Source organism: Talpa europaea (assembly GCF_964194135.1).
Source record: "Talpa europaea genome assembly, chromosome: 7".
Lineage (NCBI taxonomy): Eukaryota > Metazoa > Chordata > Mammalia > Eulipotyphla > Talpidae > Talpa > Talpa europaea.
The window spans coordinates 38,779,026-38,801,347 of NC_140074.1; the positions used below are offsets into that span (position 1 = coordinate 38,779,026).

The following is a 22,322-nucleotide window of genomic DNA, read 5'->3' on the forward strand; positions in this document are numbered from 1 at the left end:
AAAGAAGGAATACAGTTCAGTGGTCAGAGTTTAATTCCGTTTATTCCTATATTTTCTAAGCTTCTATCACCCTAAAAGAAGAATGTGGTATGGTAGACTAGCGCAGGGGCATTTTCTGGGTAACAGGTCATGGAATGTCTTGAAAACTGAAGAAAAGACAAAGCAAATTAATAATCTGTGAAGGGAAGAAGTCTCTGAAAAGGCAAGACAGGTCACCTGTTATGGTTATAACAGTCCCACAAACTTTGAAGTTAGAATTACCCATTTACTGTACATGAAATCCTGAAAAAAAGATAGTTACTTAAAATTGCAGTTTCAATTATTCCATATAAAAATTAGAATAATTTCTATACTATAACATAATATAGCTACATACCCATTTGTCTACTTCAAAAGAATGGTTGAGTTTTAAAACGAAGGGCCTTTTATTAGACTGCCTGGATTCAAATCTCCATTCTGCCTTTGAAGTTCTCTAAACCTCAATTTCCTTATCTGTATGTTAGGAATAATTATACCTACTCCATAGATTGTAGTGACATTTAGATAAGACAATATGTAATACATACTTGGAAACATCCTGGCATATTTATAATTTATTCAATAAATTATAATTCATTTGTTTATTCAACAAATATTTATGGAGTGACTGCTGTAAACACAGATGAATAAAACAGACAAAAATAATTATTTGCCCCTGGAGCTTCTTTTCTCCTAGGTAAAGAAAGACAACACTACACTTAAGTGTAACTTATGTAGCATGTAGAAGGTGAAAATTGCTACAGAAAAAAAAAAAGAGTAGGAAGAGGGCTTGGCAATTGGGAGGAAGATATGGGTCAAATTAGCTAACCTAAATATCACAATAGAAATCCTTGAGAAGGTAACTGGAAAGTTAGCCAAGTGTATAGCTGGGAAGAAGTGTTCCAAGAAGAGAGAAGAGCCAGTGCAAAGCACACAGAAGTATCCATGCTCAGTGTGTCCTAGGAACGCCAGGAAGGCTGGTTAAGCTATCCAGAGTGAGCTGGGAAGAGCATAATAGGAAATGAGATCAGAGAAATGATAATAGATCAGACCCTGGAGGATCTCGTCACCGATCAGAAGGCCTTTGGATTTTACTTTACCTGAGATGGAAGGACACTGGAGAGTGAAAGTTTAGGGATTAAGTGATCTGACCTGGTTTGGAAAGAATCTCTCCGGCTATTATCTAAAGAAACTACTTGGGGTGAGAAGTGGGGCAAGAATATTATCACAGAACCCCGTTAGGAGGATAATGCAATTAATCCAGGAAACCTATAATGGTGAATTTACCATAATGGTAGATTTACCAGTGACTGTGGATCAGACCTTATAGTAGCAATGGAGGTGGTGAGTTGTGGTCAAATTCTGGATGTATTTTGAAATGGAGTCAGCAGAATTTCTTGATGGATTACATAAGGTTGTAAGAGAAAGAGAGGAGTCAGGATGATTTCAATCATTTTATAGGTTGTAATAGGGATAGACTTTCACACCATTGCCTTGGCACCTTTTAAAGTAATTGGAGAACTGGTCCTGGCAAAGGGCAGTGGGTGAAAAAGGACTGAGACAGTAAGGCATCGAAGGATCACCACCAGTGAACATCAGAGACCCTCGCTTCTTACCGTGCCATGGGTGCCACACTTGCATGGTGGGGTCCACAGTGATTCCCTCCTCTAAGCCAACCTTTGTCTAAATGTGTCATATGGTCGAATGTCAGCTTCTTCCTCTGGGCTATTTTTAAGCACTAGATACAGTGCTGGGCACAGATTGTGGTTTATATAGCCTTAGGCTAGGAGTTGATCACTTCCTTTCCAGCACAGAGCCTTATTCTGGGGTGTCTGCTCCTGCTGTTAGCAGGTGCTTAAACTCTGGTTAATTCAAGTGTTCCTTTGTTATTTTGGTTTTAGCCCTAGGGGTGCTGGTGGCAGAATGTTGGAATATCCCAGCTTCAGCTTCAGCTTCCAGCAACTTTCATGAGGATACACAGGTGAATCAGCCTGTGTCTCCCCACCAATTCAGGCTCCAGCTGTTTATATTGAGAGCCTCAGGCTGAAGCCAGTGATCCTTGCTCTGCTCTTCGGCTCCTATAGTTCTCCAGCAGCGCACCCTCTATCCTGGCTGCCAACTCTCTGCATCCCCTTATCTGGTGCCAGGTCTCAAGAGCTGGGCCGTTACCATGTTCTACTGAATGAGCAACTGTAGGGCACTCTGCATAGCAGCCTGCCTTTAACTCTTGTGAGTTGTGCTGCTCTGGTATCACTGCAAACACAGTCTTTGAACGTTTTCCAACTGTTTTCTTCTGGACCGTGGCTCCTCGTATGTGCTGTGGTCATCCCTTTTTCTTTCAGGGGTTTTGGTTTTGCTGCAATCTAGTTGTGAGCATTTGGAGGAGGTGAGCCCATCATCTTCACCCTGGCACCATATTCCCGGAATCTCAATTTCAATAATTTTGACCTGAGCAACTAGAGAAAGGGGTTATCAACAAATGAATAGAAAAGATTCAGTAGATAGGTTTGTGGGATCAAGAACTCAATTTTAAATATATCAGATTTGAGATATCTAATGAATATGCAAGTGGAGAGGACAGTCTGGAGTTCAGGTAAGATGACTTAAGTAGGAATTTATTGGCATATGGAGGGCATTTAATGAAATTTCCAAAGGAGTACATGTAGACCCAGCTATAGTCCAATTACTAAATCTTGAGGCACTTCAAAATGAGAGAACAGAAAGAAGGGAAGGAAACTGAAAAGAGTGACCACTCATTGAGGCCACTCTTCACAGTGCTTATATCAAGTTGGGACTCAACAAAAGTCCCTTTCCCTCCTCCTTGTCTCCATGTCATCTCCTTTTTTGACTTTATCATTGTTGGCGATCACTGCTGCTGCTATTGTAATCCCTCCCATGCCAGTCTAGACAGAGTTACTTAATCATTCTATATTTGCATTCATTTTATCTTCCCAACTGGATTGTGACTTCAAGGGCAGGTCTTTGGATTAAGTATTAGCTTGCTAGGGCTGTCACAACAAAACACCGCAGACTGTGTGACTTAAAGAACAGAATTTACTTTCTCATGGATCTGGAGGCTAAAAGTACAAGATCAAGGTATTGATAGAGTTAGTTTTAGTTTGTGTCCTCACATGGTCTTACCTCAGTCTGTATTGTGTCATAATTTCTTCCTATGAAGACACCAGACATATTGGATTAGCCCCCCCCCCAAAAAAAAAAAAACACAATGTAATTTAATCTACCTCTTTAAAAGCCCTGTCTCCATATACCATCCCATTTTGAAATATTAGAGTCAGAGCTTCAAGGTATGAACTTTAGAAGGCCACAATTGAACCCATGACAGAATCCCTCCCGAGTTAGTGCGGTGTGTTAAACACAGAAGGAGCAGAGTAAACTCTTAATAAAGTGCTAACCATCTAGCTTTGTTCTGATACCCACATCTTTATGTTAAAATAACTTAAACTTGGCCCTCCCTGGTGGCACAGGGGTTGGAGTCTCAGCGCTATCAAGCTATCATCAACCACTGTGGCCTGAGTTCTATCTCCTGCTAGGATGCTGACCCACATGGCACAGCAGACCTCTCCTGTCTCACCCGCTGCTCCCCTCAGCAGTGTGTTTCAGTAGATCTGCCTATTCTGCTCCCCACTCTGTCTCTGGTGAATCTTCTCACCCCCCGCACCTCTGGCATATACCCCAGTTCTTATGTGCAAAAATAATAACAAAAAAATTTAAAAATCTTTAAAATAACCTAAACTTGTTTAACTTGCAAAACATGCATAAATAATAAAAAATAAAAATAAATTTCTTGTATGCATGAATAACAAAAAATAAAAATAAATCTTTAAAATAACTTAAACTTGATTAACTTGCAGAACATGCTCCTTCTCCCGATTTATACAAAATATGGAAAAATCTAACAAAAGCACATTCAGTAGATACTTCTTTCCTTATGTTTTCCCTGGTTTATAGGGATTCATATCAGTTAACTCGGAGAGGTATGTCTTTGTTTAAAGAAGGTGCTATAATTGTGTTTGCTTTGTGTCTTTGAAAACTTTGAAGACTGTTTCAGCTGACTGGAGTAAAATTTCATAGAAAAAATGGTAAAGAAAAGGCTTCTTAGTGTACTCAAAATTTATTCCAAGCAAATACTTGATATATTAAATGAAATTCTCTGGTACACAACACAAGGAATTTAGCTTTTATTTTTTCTTCAGTAAATTGCTTCCAGAGTTAACTTCTTCATTCTTATTTCACCTGTTTCAACAGAAATATTTAAAAGTTCTCAAAACACCTTTCAGTGTTCTAACTAAAATGTTTTAAAGGTTATATCTTTTGGTTCATATGCAAACAACACAGATGAGGAGGCAAGTTTTGCTATGTTGTGCTCAGGGTACCTTTAGATATAACACTGAGTTGAATGCATTTTGGTTTTGTTCTTAAAATTACTTTAGCAATTGTTTTATTGGGAAATAATAACTAGTGATCATTTATGGAACACTTAGCCTGTGCAGGCATTATGCTGGGACTTTTACATCTGTCTTAATCACTTTGAGCAGAAATAAGACCAGATGCTTACACAGAAAACATTATTTCTCACTATTATGGAGGCAGGCAAGTCAGCTCAAGGTTCCAACAAATTCGGTGTCTTGTGAGCCTGCCTTCTGGTTCATAGACAGCTGTCTTCTCACATGGTGGAAGGGGCAAGGGAACCTTCTAAGGTCTCTAATAATGATAATAATACCATTTGTGAATACTGGCTCTCATAACTTGTTCGCCTCTTAAAGCCCCACCTCCTAAAACCATCATCCTTGGTGTTAGGACTTCAACATATGAATGGGAAGGGGGACAAATATTTATTTAGTGCATGGCAATTCTCCCAACAAACTGTAAAGTTGGAGTTGAAAAAAGTGCCCACTTCTCAAATGAGGATACCGAAGCTTGGAGACATTGCGTGGCTTTCCAGGGCCACACAGTAGTAACAGGTAGAAGAGGGAGTAAATCTCAGCAATGTGGGACCCAAATGGTCATATTCTATCTGTATTACCTCCCTAGAGGTTTCCAGTCTGCGTGATGCCAAGACCTGGGAGAGCAGAGACAGCTTACCTGTGAAAAGCACAGTTCTTTATATACAGTGTATTATCCCTAACATCTTTTACACCAACGTGATATCTTCTTTTGGGAAGGATATATTCCAGCCCATGGTATTTTTAGACTTCCATAGAAAGGCATCCAGCAGAAAGTATCTAAAATTGCTATCAGCTATTTCTGATGTCAGTGAATCAATGTTGCCAGTTTAACTGTAGGGCTACAGACACACCCCTCTTAAACCCTCAAAAAGTGGCTTCTTCTTTTCCTGGCCTCTAATGTCTCAAACTCTATGTGGATCGATATATTAGCTTTCAGATAACAATATGACTAGGATCACCTATTCAAAAATTAAGGCATAAGGAAATAAAGATCCCTTTGAAACATTTTGTTTATTTGTTAAAGTAAATAGTGTCAGAAGCTACAGGTATGTAATATAAGATGAAACATCTTAGATCTGAGAGAAATTATAAATGTTACATAACATTAGGCCCCTAAGATCTTACTTTATTTCACATTTTCAGAGCATCAACTATGCATTATGCACCAAATAATTGTCCCAAAATTAAATAAGTAATGTAACAAGGGATAAGCTCTAGAGATAAAGGAACCACACAGAGAGAAACAGATCTTCTTAGCGCATCTTGAATAATGAGTGAGAATTCATCAAGAATAATGGCAGGGAGTAAGGACGGGATGAGGGCAGAGGAGCTCAGGACAAGGGGATGGCACTTATAGAGTATGGCGCCATTAAGCAGAATGGCAACTTTGGGGGACTGTAAGTACTCTATTTGACTGGCCTATAGAATACTATCCACATTCCCAAGAAATTAAATTCTAAGATATATGTTTGTAAACAGGTAGTATATTTAGAGACGTGATCCCAAGGAGCAGAAGTATGAGGCAAAGGCATCAAAAAACAATGAAGGAGGGAGAACTAATATGAAGATATATCATTGATTTGGCCACAGCTGTACCCAGCTGGTGACTTGTTCCTATGGGAACATCTGAGCAGCCATGTTGTAATATGTCTCGGGCACATTCTGTAGGTAGAGAAGTAAAGAAATACTTGTCTATAGATTCCCATCTGTTGCCTAAACATATGTGCCCACTCAACATTGACCACCCACTCCTTCTTCATTTCTGGGTTGCACTGCATGGGTGCTAAGTGATTGTGTAGAGACCCAAGCCAGGAATTACTGGAGAAGACTTGGAGTTGAAACAGGAGGCAGGAGGCAGGCAGCATGGGCTCAAGACAAACCATTTATCAAATTCTGAGTGAAGCTAGTTAAAGACTATATAACTAGTTGTAGAATGGGCAAGGCTGAAAACATCTGCAGTGGTCCTAGAAGTGCCTTTGACCCAGGAAAAACTAGGAACGTTGTGGAGATGATATTGGACAGTCAGATGGGAACCAGATTACTGAGTGCCTCGTCCACATGTTAAGAAATTTGCACATTCAGCCTGTGCTGAACAGGCATCACTGGGAAAGACAAAAACTTTATACTAGTATAAAGAAAGACTTCATACTAGTGATCCCAAAGCAAAATGGTACAGCTTTATTTGATATTTATAGCTAATCTGGGCATCAAAATAGTCACAACTTACTTGGCATTCATATTCAGCCAGTCTCACAACATCTGCCAACCTCACAAAGGCCTGGAAAAATGAGATTCAGTTCTATCTCAGTCCCTCAGCCTCAGTTCCAAAGGCTTGGGCCCTACCCTAGAGGCTCCCTCATAAAGATGAGGGTAGACAGATGCAAATTTGGGATGAAAACCAGAACTCAAACATCAGACTATTGATGCCACCTTCAGCTGAAGTGATTTGTGAGGTGAGGTCTAGGAATTCATATTCACATCAGCTTGAAAAGAAACAGGCTAATACCATGGATGACTTTTGCTGAATGTTGCGCAATATGAGAGAGCTAGAATTTCAGCTTCATTAATCTTTGAGGCCATATATCAGCAACATTAAAAGAAAGGGTGTTATCATCATATGTCTTGTTCCTTTATTAGAATTGGAGAATTGGTTCTATGTCAGATAGCCTAAGCTATATAACAAACCACCCCAAAACTTAGTGCTTACTGTAATAACCATTTGTTTAGTTTCCTGTTCTTCAGTTTGGTCCAAATTCAGCCAGGCAGTTCTGTTCTTGGCTGGGCTCTTTCAAGCATCTGAAGCCATCTGCTGGGTTAGTTGGGAGCTGGCTCTTTGACTAGGGACTGAACTAGAATGACTTGTTCTGCTAGATCAAATTCAAAAAGTGAGGAAATAACTCCATTCCTTGATGGGAGGAGCTGCAAAGTTACATTGCAAAATGGTGTGGACATGGGGTGGAGGGCGGGGGGGAATAATTATGGACGCAGGGGGAAGGAATAATTATGGCCATAGTTGTGAACAGTCTACCATAGATCATATCAAACTTCAGAGTCATCTCTCTTGAGCAAATTAGTATTGCGGGATCTTATAAAGTCACTTGTATTGATACCAGATCTCTCAAAGTACCAGTAAATTTGAATTTCAGATAAAAAGTGAATAATTTTCAGTATTAGAGTATTTCCAAAATATTACATGCAAGTCATGGAAACAAATAATATTAAAACCAGAAGAGATCTTGGAAAACACATGGCCAGAGACTGTAAATTGAGGTGCATTCAGGTGTTAGGAATCAATGTCTTTAGCAGTAGGGCAGTTGTATAACTGTATACAGTGGGTACTGTGGTTTGCTGGTATATGTGCAGTATCTAACTCTACTCAAAATCAAATTTTAAGAAATTGTTGTGATATTCATATATATACAAGCCAAATTTATCACAAAGCTCCTAGATGTTACCTCCTAACTGATATTGTTTGATTCAACAAATTGACATGTGTTAAAGGAAGATCTAAGACTAGAAAGCAAATATTCATTGTGCCTAGTTTGTTATATAGCTTAGGCTATCTGACATAGAACCAATTCTCAAATTCTAATAAAGGAACAAGACATATGATGATAACACCCTTTCTTTTCATGTTGCTGATATATGGCCTCAAAGATTAATGAAGCTGAAATTCTAGCTCTCTCACTACACTGAGATGATTTTTCCTTAGCTTCTACTTGATATTCATTACAGTTTAGAACTGGGATTGTATGCAGGACTCCTAAATAAGCATCCAGGGATCTACTGGATACTATGAGAAAAGTACATTCCTATTCATTTTTTTTAATAAAATACTTCTCGAGTTTATATTTCCCTCTTACTACAGTATATGCAGCCACCCACATGTTAATATGTTGACTTTTCCTTTTCAATCAGTTCAAAATAATTTCTGATTTCCATTTTGATTTTTTTAATACATAACTATTTATAAATACATTACTAAATTTCCAATTTGGAGGTTTTCTCACTACCATTTTTTATTTATTTCTTGACAGTTCCACTGTGCTCAGAGAACATGTCCTTAGTGATTTCAGTCCTTTGCAATTTGTTGAGATGCTTTATTACTCAATACATAGTCAATTTAAATAAATATCCTATGTGCATTAGAAAATAATGTATATTTTGTTATTATGGGAAATGGCCTATTTATATCTGTTGGATAAGCTTTTAATCATGGTTTTCATATTTTCACTGATTTTTTAATCGGTTCAGTTAAGAAAGAAATATTAGTTTCCTATTATGATTGTGAAATGTTTATTTTTCCTTTTGGTTCCATCAATTCTTGCTTGTATATATTCAAATCTGTTACTAGACATGTACAAATTTGTAATTGTTTTACCTTTCCCTTTACCTCTCTAAATATCTTTAAAACAAGCAGTAATCCTTCTTCTCTTAAAGTGTTCTTTGCCTCATATTAGTATTGCCATCCAGCTCTATGTTTATTAGTATTTGTGTTTCTTCATCCTTTTACTTTCATACTTTCTATATCAGTACTTATTTTTAGTGTGGCAATAGTTGAGTTTTTAATCCAGTTCCATTATCTTGTCTGATGTTTGGAGTATTGGATCATTAATATTCAATGTAATTACTGATGTATTTAGATTTATGTCTACCTTTTATTATTCAACTTTCATCTATCATTGGCCTATTTTTTCTATTCTTTAATGAGACATTTTCTTTATTAAGATAGACTACATATCAGTATATTGTTACCCAATTCGCTCTTTTAAGATGTACAATTCAAGGTGTTTAGTGTATTCCAAGTTTTATAACCACATCAGAGTATTTTTATAACCTTAAAAAGAAACTCTACCTACTAATCGTCAATCTCATTGTCTCCCTCAACTGTTGCCCCACACCCCCATCCCTAAACAGCTACTAATACACTCTCTCTAGACTACTCCTGTAGACAGTTTTACAATTCTGTCATAGACTTTACTTCTTGTTGTTCAGAGCCTCTAAGTCAAGGGTGATGGATTAGGACCTTCTAAGTTTCCTCTTGGGAACAGATCTGCCATGCTTTCTTGATTGTTTCTGTTTTCTGGATTGAAAAGAGTATTTTGTAGCTTTTGTATTTTGTATTTTGACAGATACCCCATTCTCTAATTTCTGTCTTTGAATTTTTTTGGTCTTCCTTTTGTTAACTTCTTTTATTAATGTCACTTCAAGTACTTTCACAAACAGTTGTTTAAACTGATTGTAACTGATTGTTTTTGACAAACACCTGGAGATTAGGCTGTTCATAAAGAGTAAGGTTTGCCTCCCTATTAGGCTAAGTAAATACAAGGGAGCTTTTCACTCAGCTGCCAAAAGATCAAATAAATGATAATTGTCTGCTGATAGGGTTCTGGGGAGCTCCAAACCTGTTCTGTTGTTTGCAGTGGCCATAGACTACTGCTTTTCACGGATAACCTTAGTTGTAAGTAAAGCTCTTGATTATCAAGTCTGTATAGGAGCAGGATAGATGAAGTTGGAATTAAGGCAAGTTAGAAGCTCATCTTTCTTAGAAAGATTTGATCATTGTTCTTAAATAAACTCTCCAGGATGCCTTTAATTAATTTCCAGAATTCTGAAAAGTTTGACTATTTATTGCCAGTGTTTTCATTGTTTGTATGGAAGTGCAGATTTTTGAAAGTCTTTACTTGGACATTCCAAAAGTCCCACACCTATTTTTAGTAGATCCAAGTTCTTCCGTGAAGGTCTCAACCTTAGCACCCATTTAGTGAACATATTATTATGTGCTCATATTATTGAATTATTAACCAGTTATTTCACACTCCTGTGATAACTCTGTAGCTGCATTACTGTGGTTCTGATTTTTTCTTTTTCCCTCCCATACCTCCCAGTTTGGTCCTGTTTTGTGAAATATCTGATATTTTTTATTACATACTGGACATTATGAATGAAATATTATAGAATTCTTGGTTAACAGGGATTCAGCCTTTTCTCACAAACCAACTGGGGTAGAGCAGATTTCTTCAGTCCTTTCAGAACTGAGATAACTGAAGATGGAGTTGCAGTTCTATTTTGCTGGATTTACTTCTGGTCATATTTTATACTTAGGGTATTCCTCTAAGAATATACCCTGGGCTTTATTAGGTGCCCTCTTTTTTAGTATGTCCTAAACTTTAAATTTTATCTTTTCAGCTGGTAAATTTGCTAAAAACTCTACTTTGTTTTGTATTTGACTTCTTGGCCTCTTGCCTCCTACAGTTCTAAGAATTTGGCACCTGACTCAAAGGAAGATTGCCAAGTGATGGGCTCAATTTTCTATGCCTCTCTTTTTTCTCAAAACTTGGTCCTAAGCCCAGGCTGCTGTGACAGCCCTGAACTCCAGTTACTGTCTTCCAACCCAGTGAGATCTGTTGACTTCTCCAGTTTGGGTCAGCTGCTATCTACTTACGACCCACCGGGAAAATAAGTTTGAAGAACCTTGGGCTCATTTCATTTACCTTCTCTTTTTTCTGGGATCTTGATCCCTCATCTTTGCTCCTTAGGAAGTTCCTTCTATAGCTTCAAAAAAAATGTGTTTTGCTAAAACAATATATTTTAATCTATTTTTTTTTTCTAATTTTTCTCAGCAGGAGTGTTTGTTACAAATTATTCAACATGGAGGGGGGATGCCTCTGGTGTTTCTTTTTTAAAGTATCATTTATGCAAGAACATGATTATACTCAAAATTTAAAGGCATTTGCTCTTCTGCATTAGACACCAACCACTCATGGTGCTTTGAATGACATCTTTGTGCCTCAGGCATTTTTCAGTTGTGTCTTGTGGTTGATATTTCATGGTTATTCTACCCAAGATTTTGCTGTTTCTGTGAGTATGTTACTGTATGTTGTTCTGTTCTTCAGCAAAGAGTAGGAGGACAGTAATAAAATTTACATTTATACTGCCTTTGGCTATAAACTGCCTGAGAGACTGTAATTTTCTACTTCTTTCCTTTTATTACCCTCAATTTTGAGTAATAAATAATGGGGACAACTATCACAGCAATAAAGTACTACAAATATCTTTTTATTTAATTATTATGAAAACCACTTGATAATCACCACATATATTTTTAAGCTATTTATATAATAAATGTAGTGTATGTCACTGGAATTCCTCTTCATCAGGAAATATAGTCTGAAATAATAAAAAAGTCAGTTGATTCAACAAATTAATAACAGTTCACAGATTTATAGGATGCTGGAGGTAGACAGGAACATATAGATCAGTGAAGCAACCATAAACTTTCACGATATTAAGACACTGAAACTCATTCAAGGGAATTTTATCTACTATTGATACTGAATGCTGGTCTCAGTGTCCCTTGGCCAATAAAAGGAAACAGAGTTTGAGGAGAAGGAAAGTAGTTTAATTTATTGACAAGTTGAAGAGGGCAGCAGACTTGACTAAAATACCACCATCCTACTCTTTGGCAGAGCACAGGGGTATTTATCCAGAGTTACAAAGGAGTGGCAAAGGGCAGCATGTCCATGTGACACAAGTGTCTGAAGGTTTTGGTTGACCCCAGCTTGCTCTCACTATCACCTGGTGGTCAGCAATTCAGATGTTGTCTTCAGTGATGCTCTTTTCTCTCAGAATATAAGACAATAAAGTTTGTTAAGCCTCAAGGGTAAATAAAGGAAATGGGAGAGTTTATCTGGTGGGACAGAAAAAGAGACAGAATTTCCTATCTAATAAATAATAAATATCAATAGTAAAATACCAGGCTTGGACTCTGAACCAGCAATATAATATCTTTCTCCTTAATTACTGGAGGATATTTGTCTGGTTCTGGTGACAACAGAATGCTTTGTGAATGCAGTGTTTTCTGGGCCTTTCAAAGGATATACCTGTACTTGTAGACTACATTTTACCTTTCATTTCCCATCCTTAAAACTCAATTTGTACTTAGAACACAAAACTGGTTTCCAGACAACTGCAATAGATGGTCAGTTCAAAATAGGCCAACTAGAAAGAGAAGTTTAGAAAAGTCACAATATAAATATGCCAGTTTAGTGTGTGTCTATGGAAAGGCACATTATCATAATATGTAGCTATGCCAAAGGAGCTGTAGTTCCCTGACTACTAGGTGGTGATGTAATAGGCCATTCCAAATCCTCATTGAAAGACTAATGGAGGAACAGTAAAATGACTCTGCTGTTTGCTACCTTAATAATCTGAGGCATAGCCACATAACTTCTATGAGCCTCAGTTTCCTCATATGTAAAATAAAAATAACAATGGATGCCCGTACAGTTGCTGTGATTAACTGAGATTATCTTTGTGAAAAGTTTTGATCCTCTAAAACTCCACTGAAATGAATGGTGTTAACTATTTTTACAATCAGTGAATCGTTTATAAATTCTGATGTTCTTCTTGGGGATACTTTCTTGGACTCATTATTTTGTATGATTTGTGCTTTTAGTAATAGAAAAGCATGGTCCATAACTATAAAAGTAAAATGATTTGGTAGAAACCAGAAGGTTCAGTAGACCTTATATCAATGTCTTCCAAACTTCCATTGGGTCATTCATGTGACAAATAGATAAATATGATTCAATTTAATTGTACTATCTATGGGCAAAAAACAAACAAACATAAAACCAGTATATCAAATCCATTACTTAACAGATTTATGTAATTTGTTTTCTGTATTCATAGTGATATGAAGTTTCCTATTTGGAGAATGGTATCTAATAAAAATGCTGGGCCCTCCCTGGTAGTGCAAAGGGTTAAGCACAGCACTGTGAAGCTGTCCACAGCCTCTACAGCATGAGTTCGATCCCTGCCAGCCAGGGAGCCACCCACATGACTCAGCAGGCCTCTCCTGTCTCGCCTCTTCTCCCCTCAGCAGTATATTTCACTAGATCTGCCTATTCTGCTCCCCACTCTGTCTCTGGTGAATCCTCTCATCCCCGGCACCTCTGGACTATACCCCAGCTCTTGTATGCATAAATAAATAAATCTTAAAAAAAAAAATAATAATAATAATACAATCCATTCTTTTAAAAAAGATTATATTAAATGGATAGTAGTGTAGGTAATATATAGATAAGAAAATATATATATCGTGAAAATGGTTTTTGTGTGAATGGTGTTTAGTAAACATTTCTAGTCAATCATCTAGTAGAATCAATCACCTAATAGAACTAGTCATTCTAATATAACAGTAACAAAGACATCCTAGTGCTAGCCCTAACCTTTGTTCCTTATTTAATAAAACATTGAAGACATTTGTGACAGATACATCTTGACTTGCATCGAGATGGGATGGATTACATAGGATTTATCTATCCATTTCCTGCCACCATCCACTTAACTAGCTCTATCCTGGCAGAATCTGAACATTACCTGACATAGACTGTTTCTTAACAAAGCAATAATGATAAATCTTAACAAGTTTCCAGAGTTATATTCACTCTGACAATTTTACTAACATTTATATGTCATGCTGTCAGGATTCTTTTTAAACAATTATTTTAGTTGCCCTGGAGTTTACAGAGATTTCGTGGCCAAAGAGTACAATTATAAATCAACGGAGAGGGCCTCCCCGGTGGCGCAGCGGTTGAGCGCTGGGTTGCAAAGCTGCCCGCAGCCTCTGCAGTGCCGGTTCGATCCCCGGCTGCTCCCTAGCCACCGGAGGAGGGTCCCACATGGCGCACAGACCTCTCCTGCGGCCCGCTGCTCCCCTCAGCAGTGTACCTCGGTCCTTCTGCCTACTCTGCTCCCCGCTCTGGCTCTGGTGACTTCTCTCACCCTCCTGCGCTTCTGACTGTACCCAGTGCTTGTATAAATAAATAAATCTTTAAATAAATAAATTTTAAAAAAATAAATCAACAGATAACTATCAATTTACTGAAAAAATGCTTTCCATTGTAACATATCCTATTTCACTGAGTCCACCAGTCTATTGATTAAAAGTTATATAGTACTCTTATTCCTTCACTTACTAGAATTTTCTTAACAATTTCCAAAGAAAGCGACACCATCAGTTCTATCTGTCATTTGGAACTGCTCAGTGTTTCAATAAACATTCTGTATTTCCGGCAATTAAATTCTCTTCCAACATGGTACTAAGTAATGGTAGTAATTTTATTCATTTCTAAAACCACTCCCTTTTTGTGCTATAGAAATATCAGTGATACTTTAAATTGCCAAATACTACTGTCAGATTCTACTTATACAGAGAAGACTTCTATGACAAGCTTTTTAAATTTTTGGTAAAATATACATAATATACACTTTACCATTTTAATAATTTTGTGTACAGTTCAGTGACATGTATGCATTCACACTGCTTTTCAACCATCACCACCATTTCCAGAACTTTTTTCATTTTTCCAAATTGAATTTCCATACCCATTTAATAACTCCATATTTGTGACAAGTTTTCAAATACATTTAAGGGCCACCCTGGTGGCACAGGGATTAAGATACAACCTATGAAGCAATCAGCAGCCACAGCAGCACGAGTTCAATTCCTGGCCGGCCAGGGAGAAACCCACATGGCGGGACAGACCTCTCCTGTCTTGCCTGCTGCTCTCCTCAGCAATGTGCTTCGGTCTGTCTGCCTGTTCTGTTCCCCGCTCTGTCTCTGGTGAATCCTCACCCCCCGCATCTCTGGCCTATACCCCAATTCTTATATAAAAATAAATAAATCTTTAAAAATATATAAAAATAAATAAAAATAAATACATTTAAAAGGTGAAGTGAAGAGCAATTTTAGCAGAAGACATTTAGCTGTTGTTCATCCCAAAGTAATGATGTCTTTTTCCCCGATTGTTAAGAATCCTCTCCTAATTTAATGGAGGCAGCTAGCTGTTCGTTTCGCATAGCTCCATATAGGCCACCAGAGCTCCCTCTCTGCCCTGGTGAAAGGGCCACTAGAGTAACAGCTGCTTCACTGTTCCAAATTATGTATATGGTGTGTGTCTCAACACATCACACTTGTTGTGCAAAGAACAGATGGGACCCTGATCTCCCAGTACACCCATTTGAATCCCTGTCATGAATGTTAAACAGTAACCCACAGAGAGAAAATGATTTGTCTTCTCCATTTCCACAGACTAGAATCCTTCATGTGCAAGGACACGAGAGCAAGTCTGAAATTTCAACACTGGGGCTCCCTGGCGTTCATCCAGAGCTTTTGTTTGTGGAGACAGGCAGCATTTGGAGTTATAATGTGGCAAAGCTTGTCAACACAAGGGGCTTTTCTGGTTTTCCAAACATATGACACTGAATGGCTGTTCATGAAGCTGTGATCTCTTGTAGGAGAAAGAAATGTCACATGCAAGTCAAGATGAACATATTTGGAATAGGCTTGTGATCAGAGGAAAAAATTATGATCAGTTGAAAATTATGTTAAAATTATTGGTAGGTAGATGTTCATTTCACGTGACCTCAGACAGGCGACTAGTGTCCCCCCTTTGCCCTGGTGAAAGGGCCAGGAGCCTGGAGGAACTAAATCAGTATTGCCTTATGGAACATATATATGCTTCAAATAGAAACTGTATCCTAAAGGATTTTGGGGAAGGCCAACATTACTCAAAATAAGTAGACTGCTGTCAGCACCCCAGAAAGGTATGGTTGTATTTACACTCTTCTAGATGTTACCCCTCTCTTCTAAAAGCAGCACAATTCCATAGGTCAAACAGTTTCATTACACTAAACAGAAAGATTGCTGCAACTGGAAACCTTGGCAATGGCTTCAGCCTGGTACAGAAGACCCAGAGGTATATGGACTGAAAGTATTATTAGAGTAATGCTTTACCCACTTGAGGTTAAAAGGCTCGCACATTATACTCTTGAAAGAAAGAATTCAGTTGGATAATTCTGGAGGTAATTAGGGGTTTTCCTCTCCTCTAGGACCTCAGACAAATTCAAGCCAGCACTCATGTTCTTATCATTGTGAATATACAATATTAACATTTTTTTAGTCATCTCTCACTCATGATGAATTCATTGCTTCCTTTCCATTCTGACAAGTTGTTATATTTTAGGAATCCAGTATTCTACTTTCCAATTTTCCAGTGGCAGCATCTTTCAGAAGAGCCTTTCCCCTAAGCTCTCAACTCAATATTTCATTTTGAGCTGAGGTTCTTAGTATTCATTAGGGCCTTTTGACAACCCAAGCCAGGTACAAATGTACCTGGAAATGTAAAGTGTTACATAATTGGCATATTATGTGTGTTATATATCATATATTAACTATCACATGTAATTTATAAAACATTATATAAATGTTTTCAAGGCTAAAAGAATTGTTACAAAAAATGTCAGGAAAGAGGGTAGAGCAGGATACTAATTTTTGAATATATATTACATGAAAGCATGTATCACACACATTATTTAATTCTCACAACTATGTAGCAAAGGTACTATTAACCATTATTTTTAAATGATGAATTTTGGCTCAGAGAAGATAATTCAATAGACTAGGATCACACAGACAACAAATATTAGTGTCAATGCTTGAATTCAGATCTCGCTGTCTACAAAATTCATTCTCTTTCCCATAAACCAACATATGTAAGCTTCAGAATATGGATCATTAATGAGTAGGATAAATTCTGATATACCAATCCTATCAGTACACAATACAGGTATGGTAATTATCTCCTGTATATAGAAAATGAACTAGAAAATGTTAAATGAAAAAACACCTTATTTTGACCTAAATTTTATAGGACATACATTCTCCATAGATCATACATATTCTCCAAAATTAGAAGATCCTTTACCAGTACTACATCAAGTCATCTTTTCATCTAATTTTTTTCTAGGTACACTACCAAAGAGGAGACTATAATTTTTTCTTTTTAACAATACCTGCTTTTGCATTGCTCTCAAGGCTACTACATGTACATCGAGGCCTCCCACATGGTGTATGGACAAAAAGCACACCTCCTGTCCAGTCCTCTTCGAGGTGTCATTGGAAAACAATGCTTGACCTTTTTCTACCACATGTATGGAGCAGGCACTGGCCTGCTGAGTGTTTATTTGAAAAAGGAAGGCAACAGTGAAGAGTCCCTCTTATGGAGAAGAAGGGGTGAACAGAGCATCTCCTGGCTGCAAGGCCTGATTGAATACAGCTGTGAGACACCATGCCAGGTAAACCAAGAGATAAGACTCAAACCACAGAAAATGTTGCTGTCAGCTTCTGCTGTTCTTTCTTTTTCTCGCCACCAAGGAGAATATTTTATTCTTTCTCAGGATTATAGGTGAAGGCAGAATTCTTTTAAAAGTAAACATAATCAGTCTCTGTTGATTAAATCTAGGTAGTGAATGGGAAATAGACAGGGAGATAAAGCTTTGGATATTTATGCATAATGTGATTATTGCAGCTCAATGTGATAAAAGTTCATCTGCCTTTGTCTTGCTTCTTTGTGAATATCAAGAGTAATTTTTGTGTCCTGCAAATTTCCAAAACAGAATCTCCCATTCTTTTAAACATGGAATTACTGATTAGTTGTTGGAGCTCCATCTTTCCCTCATATCCACATGCAGGGGCATTTGTTGTAAGTCTCCATTTGACACAATGTATGGTTCAGAGTAAGTTTTTAAAGTTCTGTTGACCTCAGTGTAAAAATAAAATCAAGAGTCTTGATCCCAAATCCTGGGACTACCTCTGGATCTTCTCATGAGCTGTAGAAGAGGTCCATCTTACAGGATTCCAATTATAAGGAAATCTGGGAAACAATGGGAAAGAGCCTTTTAAATCCCAATAGGTGAGGCTGAACAGCCAAACTAGTCCAGAACTCAGCAGTGGCCTCCAGACAGCTACTGACTTCACCTACTTACCCTGAGCCAAAGCTCCAGAAAGCTCTGGGAAAACAACTTAAGATTCTTGACTTCTTCCTCATCATTACATCTGGCTGATAAATCTCCAGGACCAGCATCCCTCAATTTTAACCACTGAAAGCTTGGTCTAACACAAAATCTTCCTGGAAAGAGGTATCCAAAATAAGGACTTAATTTTGCCCCACCCACAACCAATAATAACTTTCTACAGGTATAAATGGAAAGGAATTGTAAAAACTCGGGTGGCCAGGTTGAAGTGCAATCTAAGTTACTGCACTGCTAAAGAGCAAATGACAGAGGTAAGATGTAGCATTATATGGGAATGGACCATTTTCTCAACTTGGAGAAAACTGTCTGGAAATTTAGCAAAGAGTAACAGTTAGTTCCAGGAATGAGTCTGATAGTGATATAAAGTCGACTTATAGAAGGAAAGTGGATCACTTAGGAACTCACTACTATAATTGATCATCATTCAGAGATGATGGATTAATTTTGTTAGATTCTTAGGGCACCTATTTAGATTTTTTCAAAGTATGGTCTTGAGCCCGCAGCAACACTCTAAATGCTAATTCACCTAAAATGCATACTCTCAGGCCCCACCCCAGAACTAACGAACCAGAAATTCTAGGGTTGGAGCCCAGAAATCTGAGTTTTAACAAAACTTCCTGATGGATATTAAAGATGGAGAATCTCTCCCCTAGATTAAATGAATCTGTCTCTTAGATGGAACCTGAGCATTATGTTTTTTAATATCCCCAAATGATTCTGATGCACAGAGTTCAAGGATATCCACTCTAGAGAACAGGAGACTTCTCAGCCTCTATGCCTTGCATGTACTAGACTTACTGGGTGGCTAGATATTTGAAATGATTTTTGCACAAAAGGTAGTGGGGCACATTGTGGGATGTTCAAGTTCAAATGCCTTAGAAATTTTTTCATTCACATTCTGGGAAGAAGTTTCCAAACCTTTCCTTTTGGCTTAAAATGGAACAGATATGAATTTGCCATGAGGAATTTTCTTCAGGATTTAGGGGTTCCTCAGGAATTCCAAATGACTGTATAGAAACCAGTTTCTCCAAAACATCCCAGTGTCTAATAAAACACAGACACACTCGTGTGCAATAGATCAACCATCCTCTACAGCTGTGGCACTTAGAGTACTAAGAACTATGCATAAACTCTTCCAATTGATCTTATAGTTCCTCTTTATAGATTAAAAAGTAATGTCCAGTGATAAGTGTAAGAATGAGAATTCAAACCCAGATCTGACTCGTTACAAATTTTGTAGCCCCAAGTCACTATTCTACATGCCCTTCCACCACAGAAGTTCCAAAAATATCTTCATTCCCTTGGGAGTCAGAAATACTGGGTGACCTTGGTGAAATCAAATCCTCTCCAATATTGTTAATAATTTTAAAAATAGGGTAATAATTCCTGCATACTGACATCACCAGATTTAGAGTGAGAGGCAAATAAGATTATGGGTTTTTGTGAAAGGGTTTTTACAAATATAAAGTAACAAAATATAAAAGAATATTTTTTTTTTCCAAAAATTTATCTCTCCCGAGTCTCTCTGGTCTCTAATCATATCACCATGGCAAACCTGTTGTCTATTCTCAAGAGCTGCATCAAGGCATCCAGACTGAGCAACTCTATTATGAAGTCAAAATTATAAATATTTATTACCCACTTGCTATGCTGAGTACTGGGGATAGTTGCAATGAACATAATATATAAAGGTCCTACTCTTTGGAATTTACATTGGTCAGGGGAAAGATAGAAAATACAGGCCACAAATATGTAACATAACATTAGGTGCTATGAAAATTTTAGTGCAAACAGGTAATGCAGTCAGGGTATCAGAGAATCATCACAAAAGGCCTTGGAGGACATGGTAAAGAATCTGAAATTTATTTCAAAAACAATGAGAAACCATCAGATGGCTCTAAGGTAATATAATCTGATTTATATTTTAAAGTGATCACTCTAGCTACTATGTGGAGAGTAGACTGTAGGAGGAGGCAGGAGACTTTGGAGGCTACTGTATAGTCCTGGCGGGAGTGGTGACTTGGGCTATGCAGGAGAATTCTTTATATATGAACCTTGGGGGTTGAAAGACTTGAAGTTCAAGTCAAAACCTGAACTGCTGCTAGGATGGAATTTCCATTTATTGAGATGAGAAAGACTGTAGGTGGAGGAGCTGTGGAGGTGTGAGGGTAGTGTGTGCAGGAGGGACATTAGCAGGGCTTTTTTTCAAACATGCTAAATTTTTTATATCTATTAGACATCCAGGTAGGTATGCCAAGTAAACTGAGACTGGAGTTCAGGGAAAAGAACAGAGCTAGAGAGTTAATTTGTCCATCATTACTTGAGGGAGGGAGGGAGAACAAAGACGGAAGTACAGATGACTTTTAGAATCCTGTGGCACTATTGCACGTGAGATTCATCCTATAGGGAAAATAAGACCATGGTCTTTGAATGATATCCCAGTCATCAGATTATCCTTAAAAAGGAAATGCATCAAATGGCAAAATTTGTATCATTCTCCTTAACGGATTCATTGAAGAATCAGCACAACCTGACTCCCTGTTGATCAAAATCCCCAAATGATCTTTCTTTTGAATTCCCTACTTACCTTTACTCCTTGCTTTCAGTTTTCCCCCATGGTTTCTTATATTTTGGTGTCTTGGAAAGAAGGTGTTGGGCAAATTCTCATTTCACTGAAATATTTACATCATTCATATTGTTCATTACACTGCCTACCATTGACTAAGGTTTGTTACATGCGAGGCACTCCACTAATACCAGGTCTCAAATTTTCTTATTCATGGCGCTCTTCATATCTGTACTCTTTTCCTAGTGCCTCAAGACTGAAAGAAACACCTAGTAGTTCCATTACTAGGTAGTTGAATCCAAACAGATTAGTGTTTAGGTCCTAACAACTTAGAAGTCATTTGAAAAATTAATACACTAAAATTAAAAGAAAAAATATTTTTGTCTAATTCTTAAGTAACCACAATTATTTACTGAAAGAATGTGTAGCTATAATAAAAGAGGAAATCATAATTTTACAAAGTGGTTGCCACTGAAATATTGAAGAAATTCAAAGAAGGTTGTATGAAATCAAGTGTTTTGCCTAATCATAGACTAGAATTTCAACAGGTAATTGTCTATTCCACATCCATTGTAGACCTGGAAGTCACAAAAAAAAACAAAACAAACAAACAGATTTTTCTGTTGTCCTGTAAACCAAAAATGCTTACTTACTGCCCTCATATTTACTCCTATCTAGTTGTGTGAGCATTTTCCCCCCTCTTCTTGCCACTTATTTAGATTCTTCCTTAGGGTTGTGTCCTTAGAATTTTTATTAATGTTATTGTACCACATTTCTGTCATTAAAGCTTCCTTGAGTCATTATTTCCAAGATAGTTTCATATGCTTATTAATTATCTAGTTTATATTCTTTGATTTAATTTAAATAATAAACTAATCCAATGGGGAGTCATTTGCTCATAAAATGAGCAGAGCAAATGTGTCTTCTGGACAATCTTCATTAACCACAAGCCTCCCTGGAGTAGTCAGTAGTTTATTAGCCATTGTTAGGATAGCTTAGAACTGATAATGTAATCATTTTCCCCTAGAACCTGAATATTTGATCAGTTATTTTCTTCTTGGGATCCAAAGTCACGACACTAATTCCATCTTCTTCCTGCATTGTGACTTGGATGTTATGGTATTTAGCATAAGTGAGCCATTGTGTTTTTGGTAAATGTAACTTTCATGCTTTGCTATTCCTACATGGCTCTCATTGGTCATAGCAAATTCTTCCATGCAGTACCAGCAGCAAAGATAAATTCATAGAGAACCTGAGGGAGCTGAAGCTTCTGTTACTTTCATGCGCCTTGTGAGTGCTGGGGGTAGAATGTTCTAAGTGGAGAGGGGAAATTAGGCCACCACCAGAAAGTATCTCTAGGTGAGCACTTCTGGGAAGCTGCCTAAAGACAT

The 22,322-nt window shown here is 37.6% G+C and overlaps 1 protein-coding gene across 1 annotated transcript in view; it reads left to right on the forward strand.

The window, feature by feature from the left end:
- Nucleotides 1-22,322, forward strand: part of MAMDC2 (MAM domain containing 2) — a gene marked incomplete at its 3' end in the record, with an annotated part of 134,336 nt that overhangs the window by 111,494 nt on the left and 520 nt on the right. Inside the window, exon 12 of the mRNA XM_084236137.1 lies at nucleotides 17,368-17,627. Coding sequence (XP_084092263.1) covers nucleotides 17,368-17,627 — 260 coding nt within the window. The remainder of the gene's footprint in view (nucleotides 1-17,367; nucleotides 17,628-22,322) is intronic.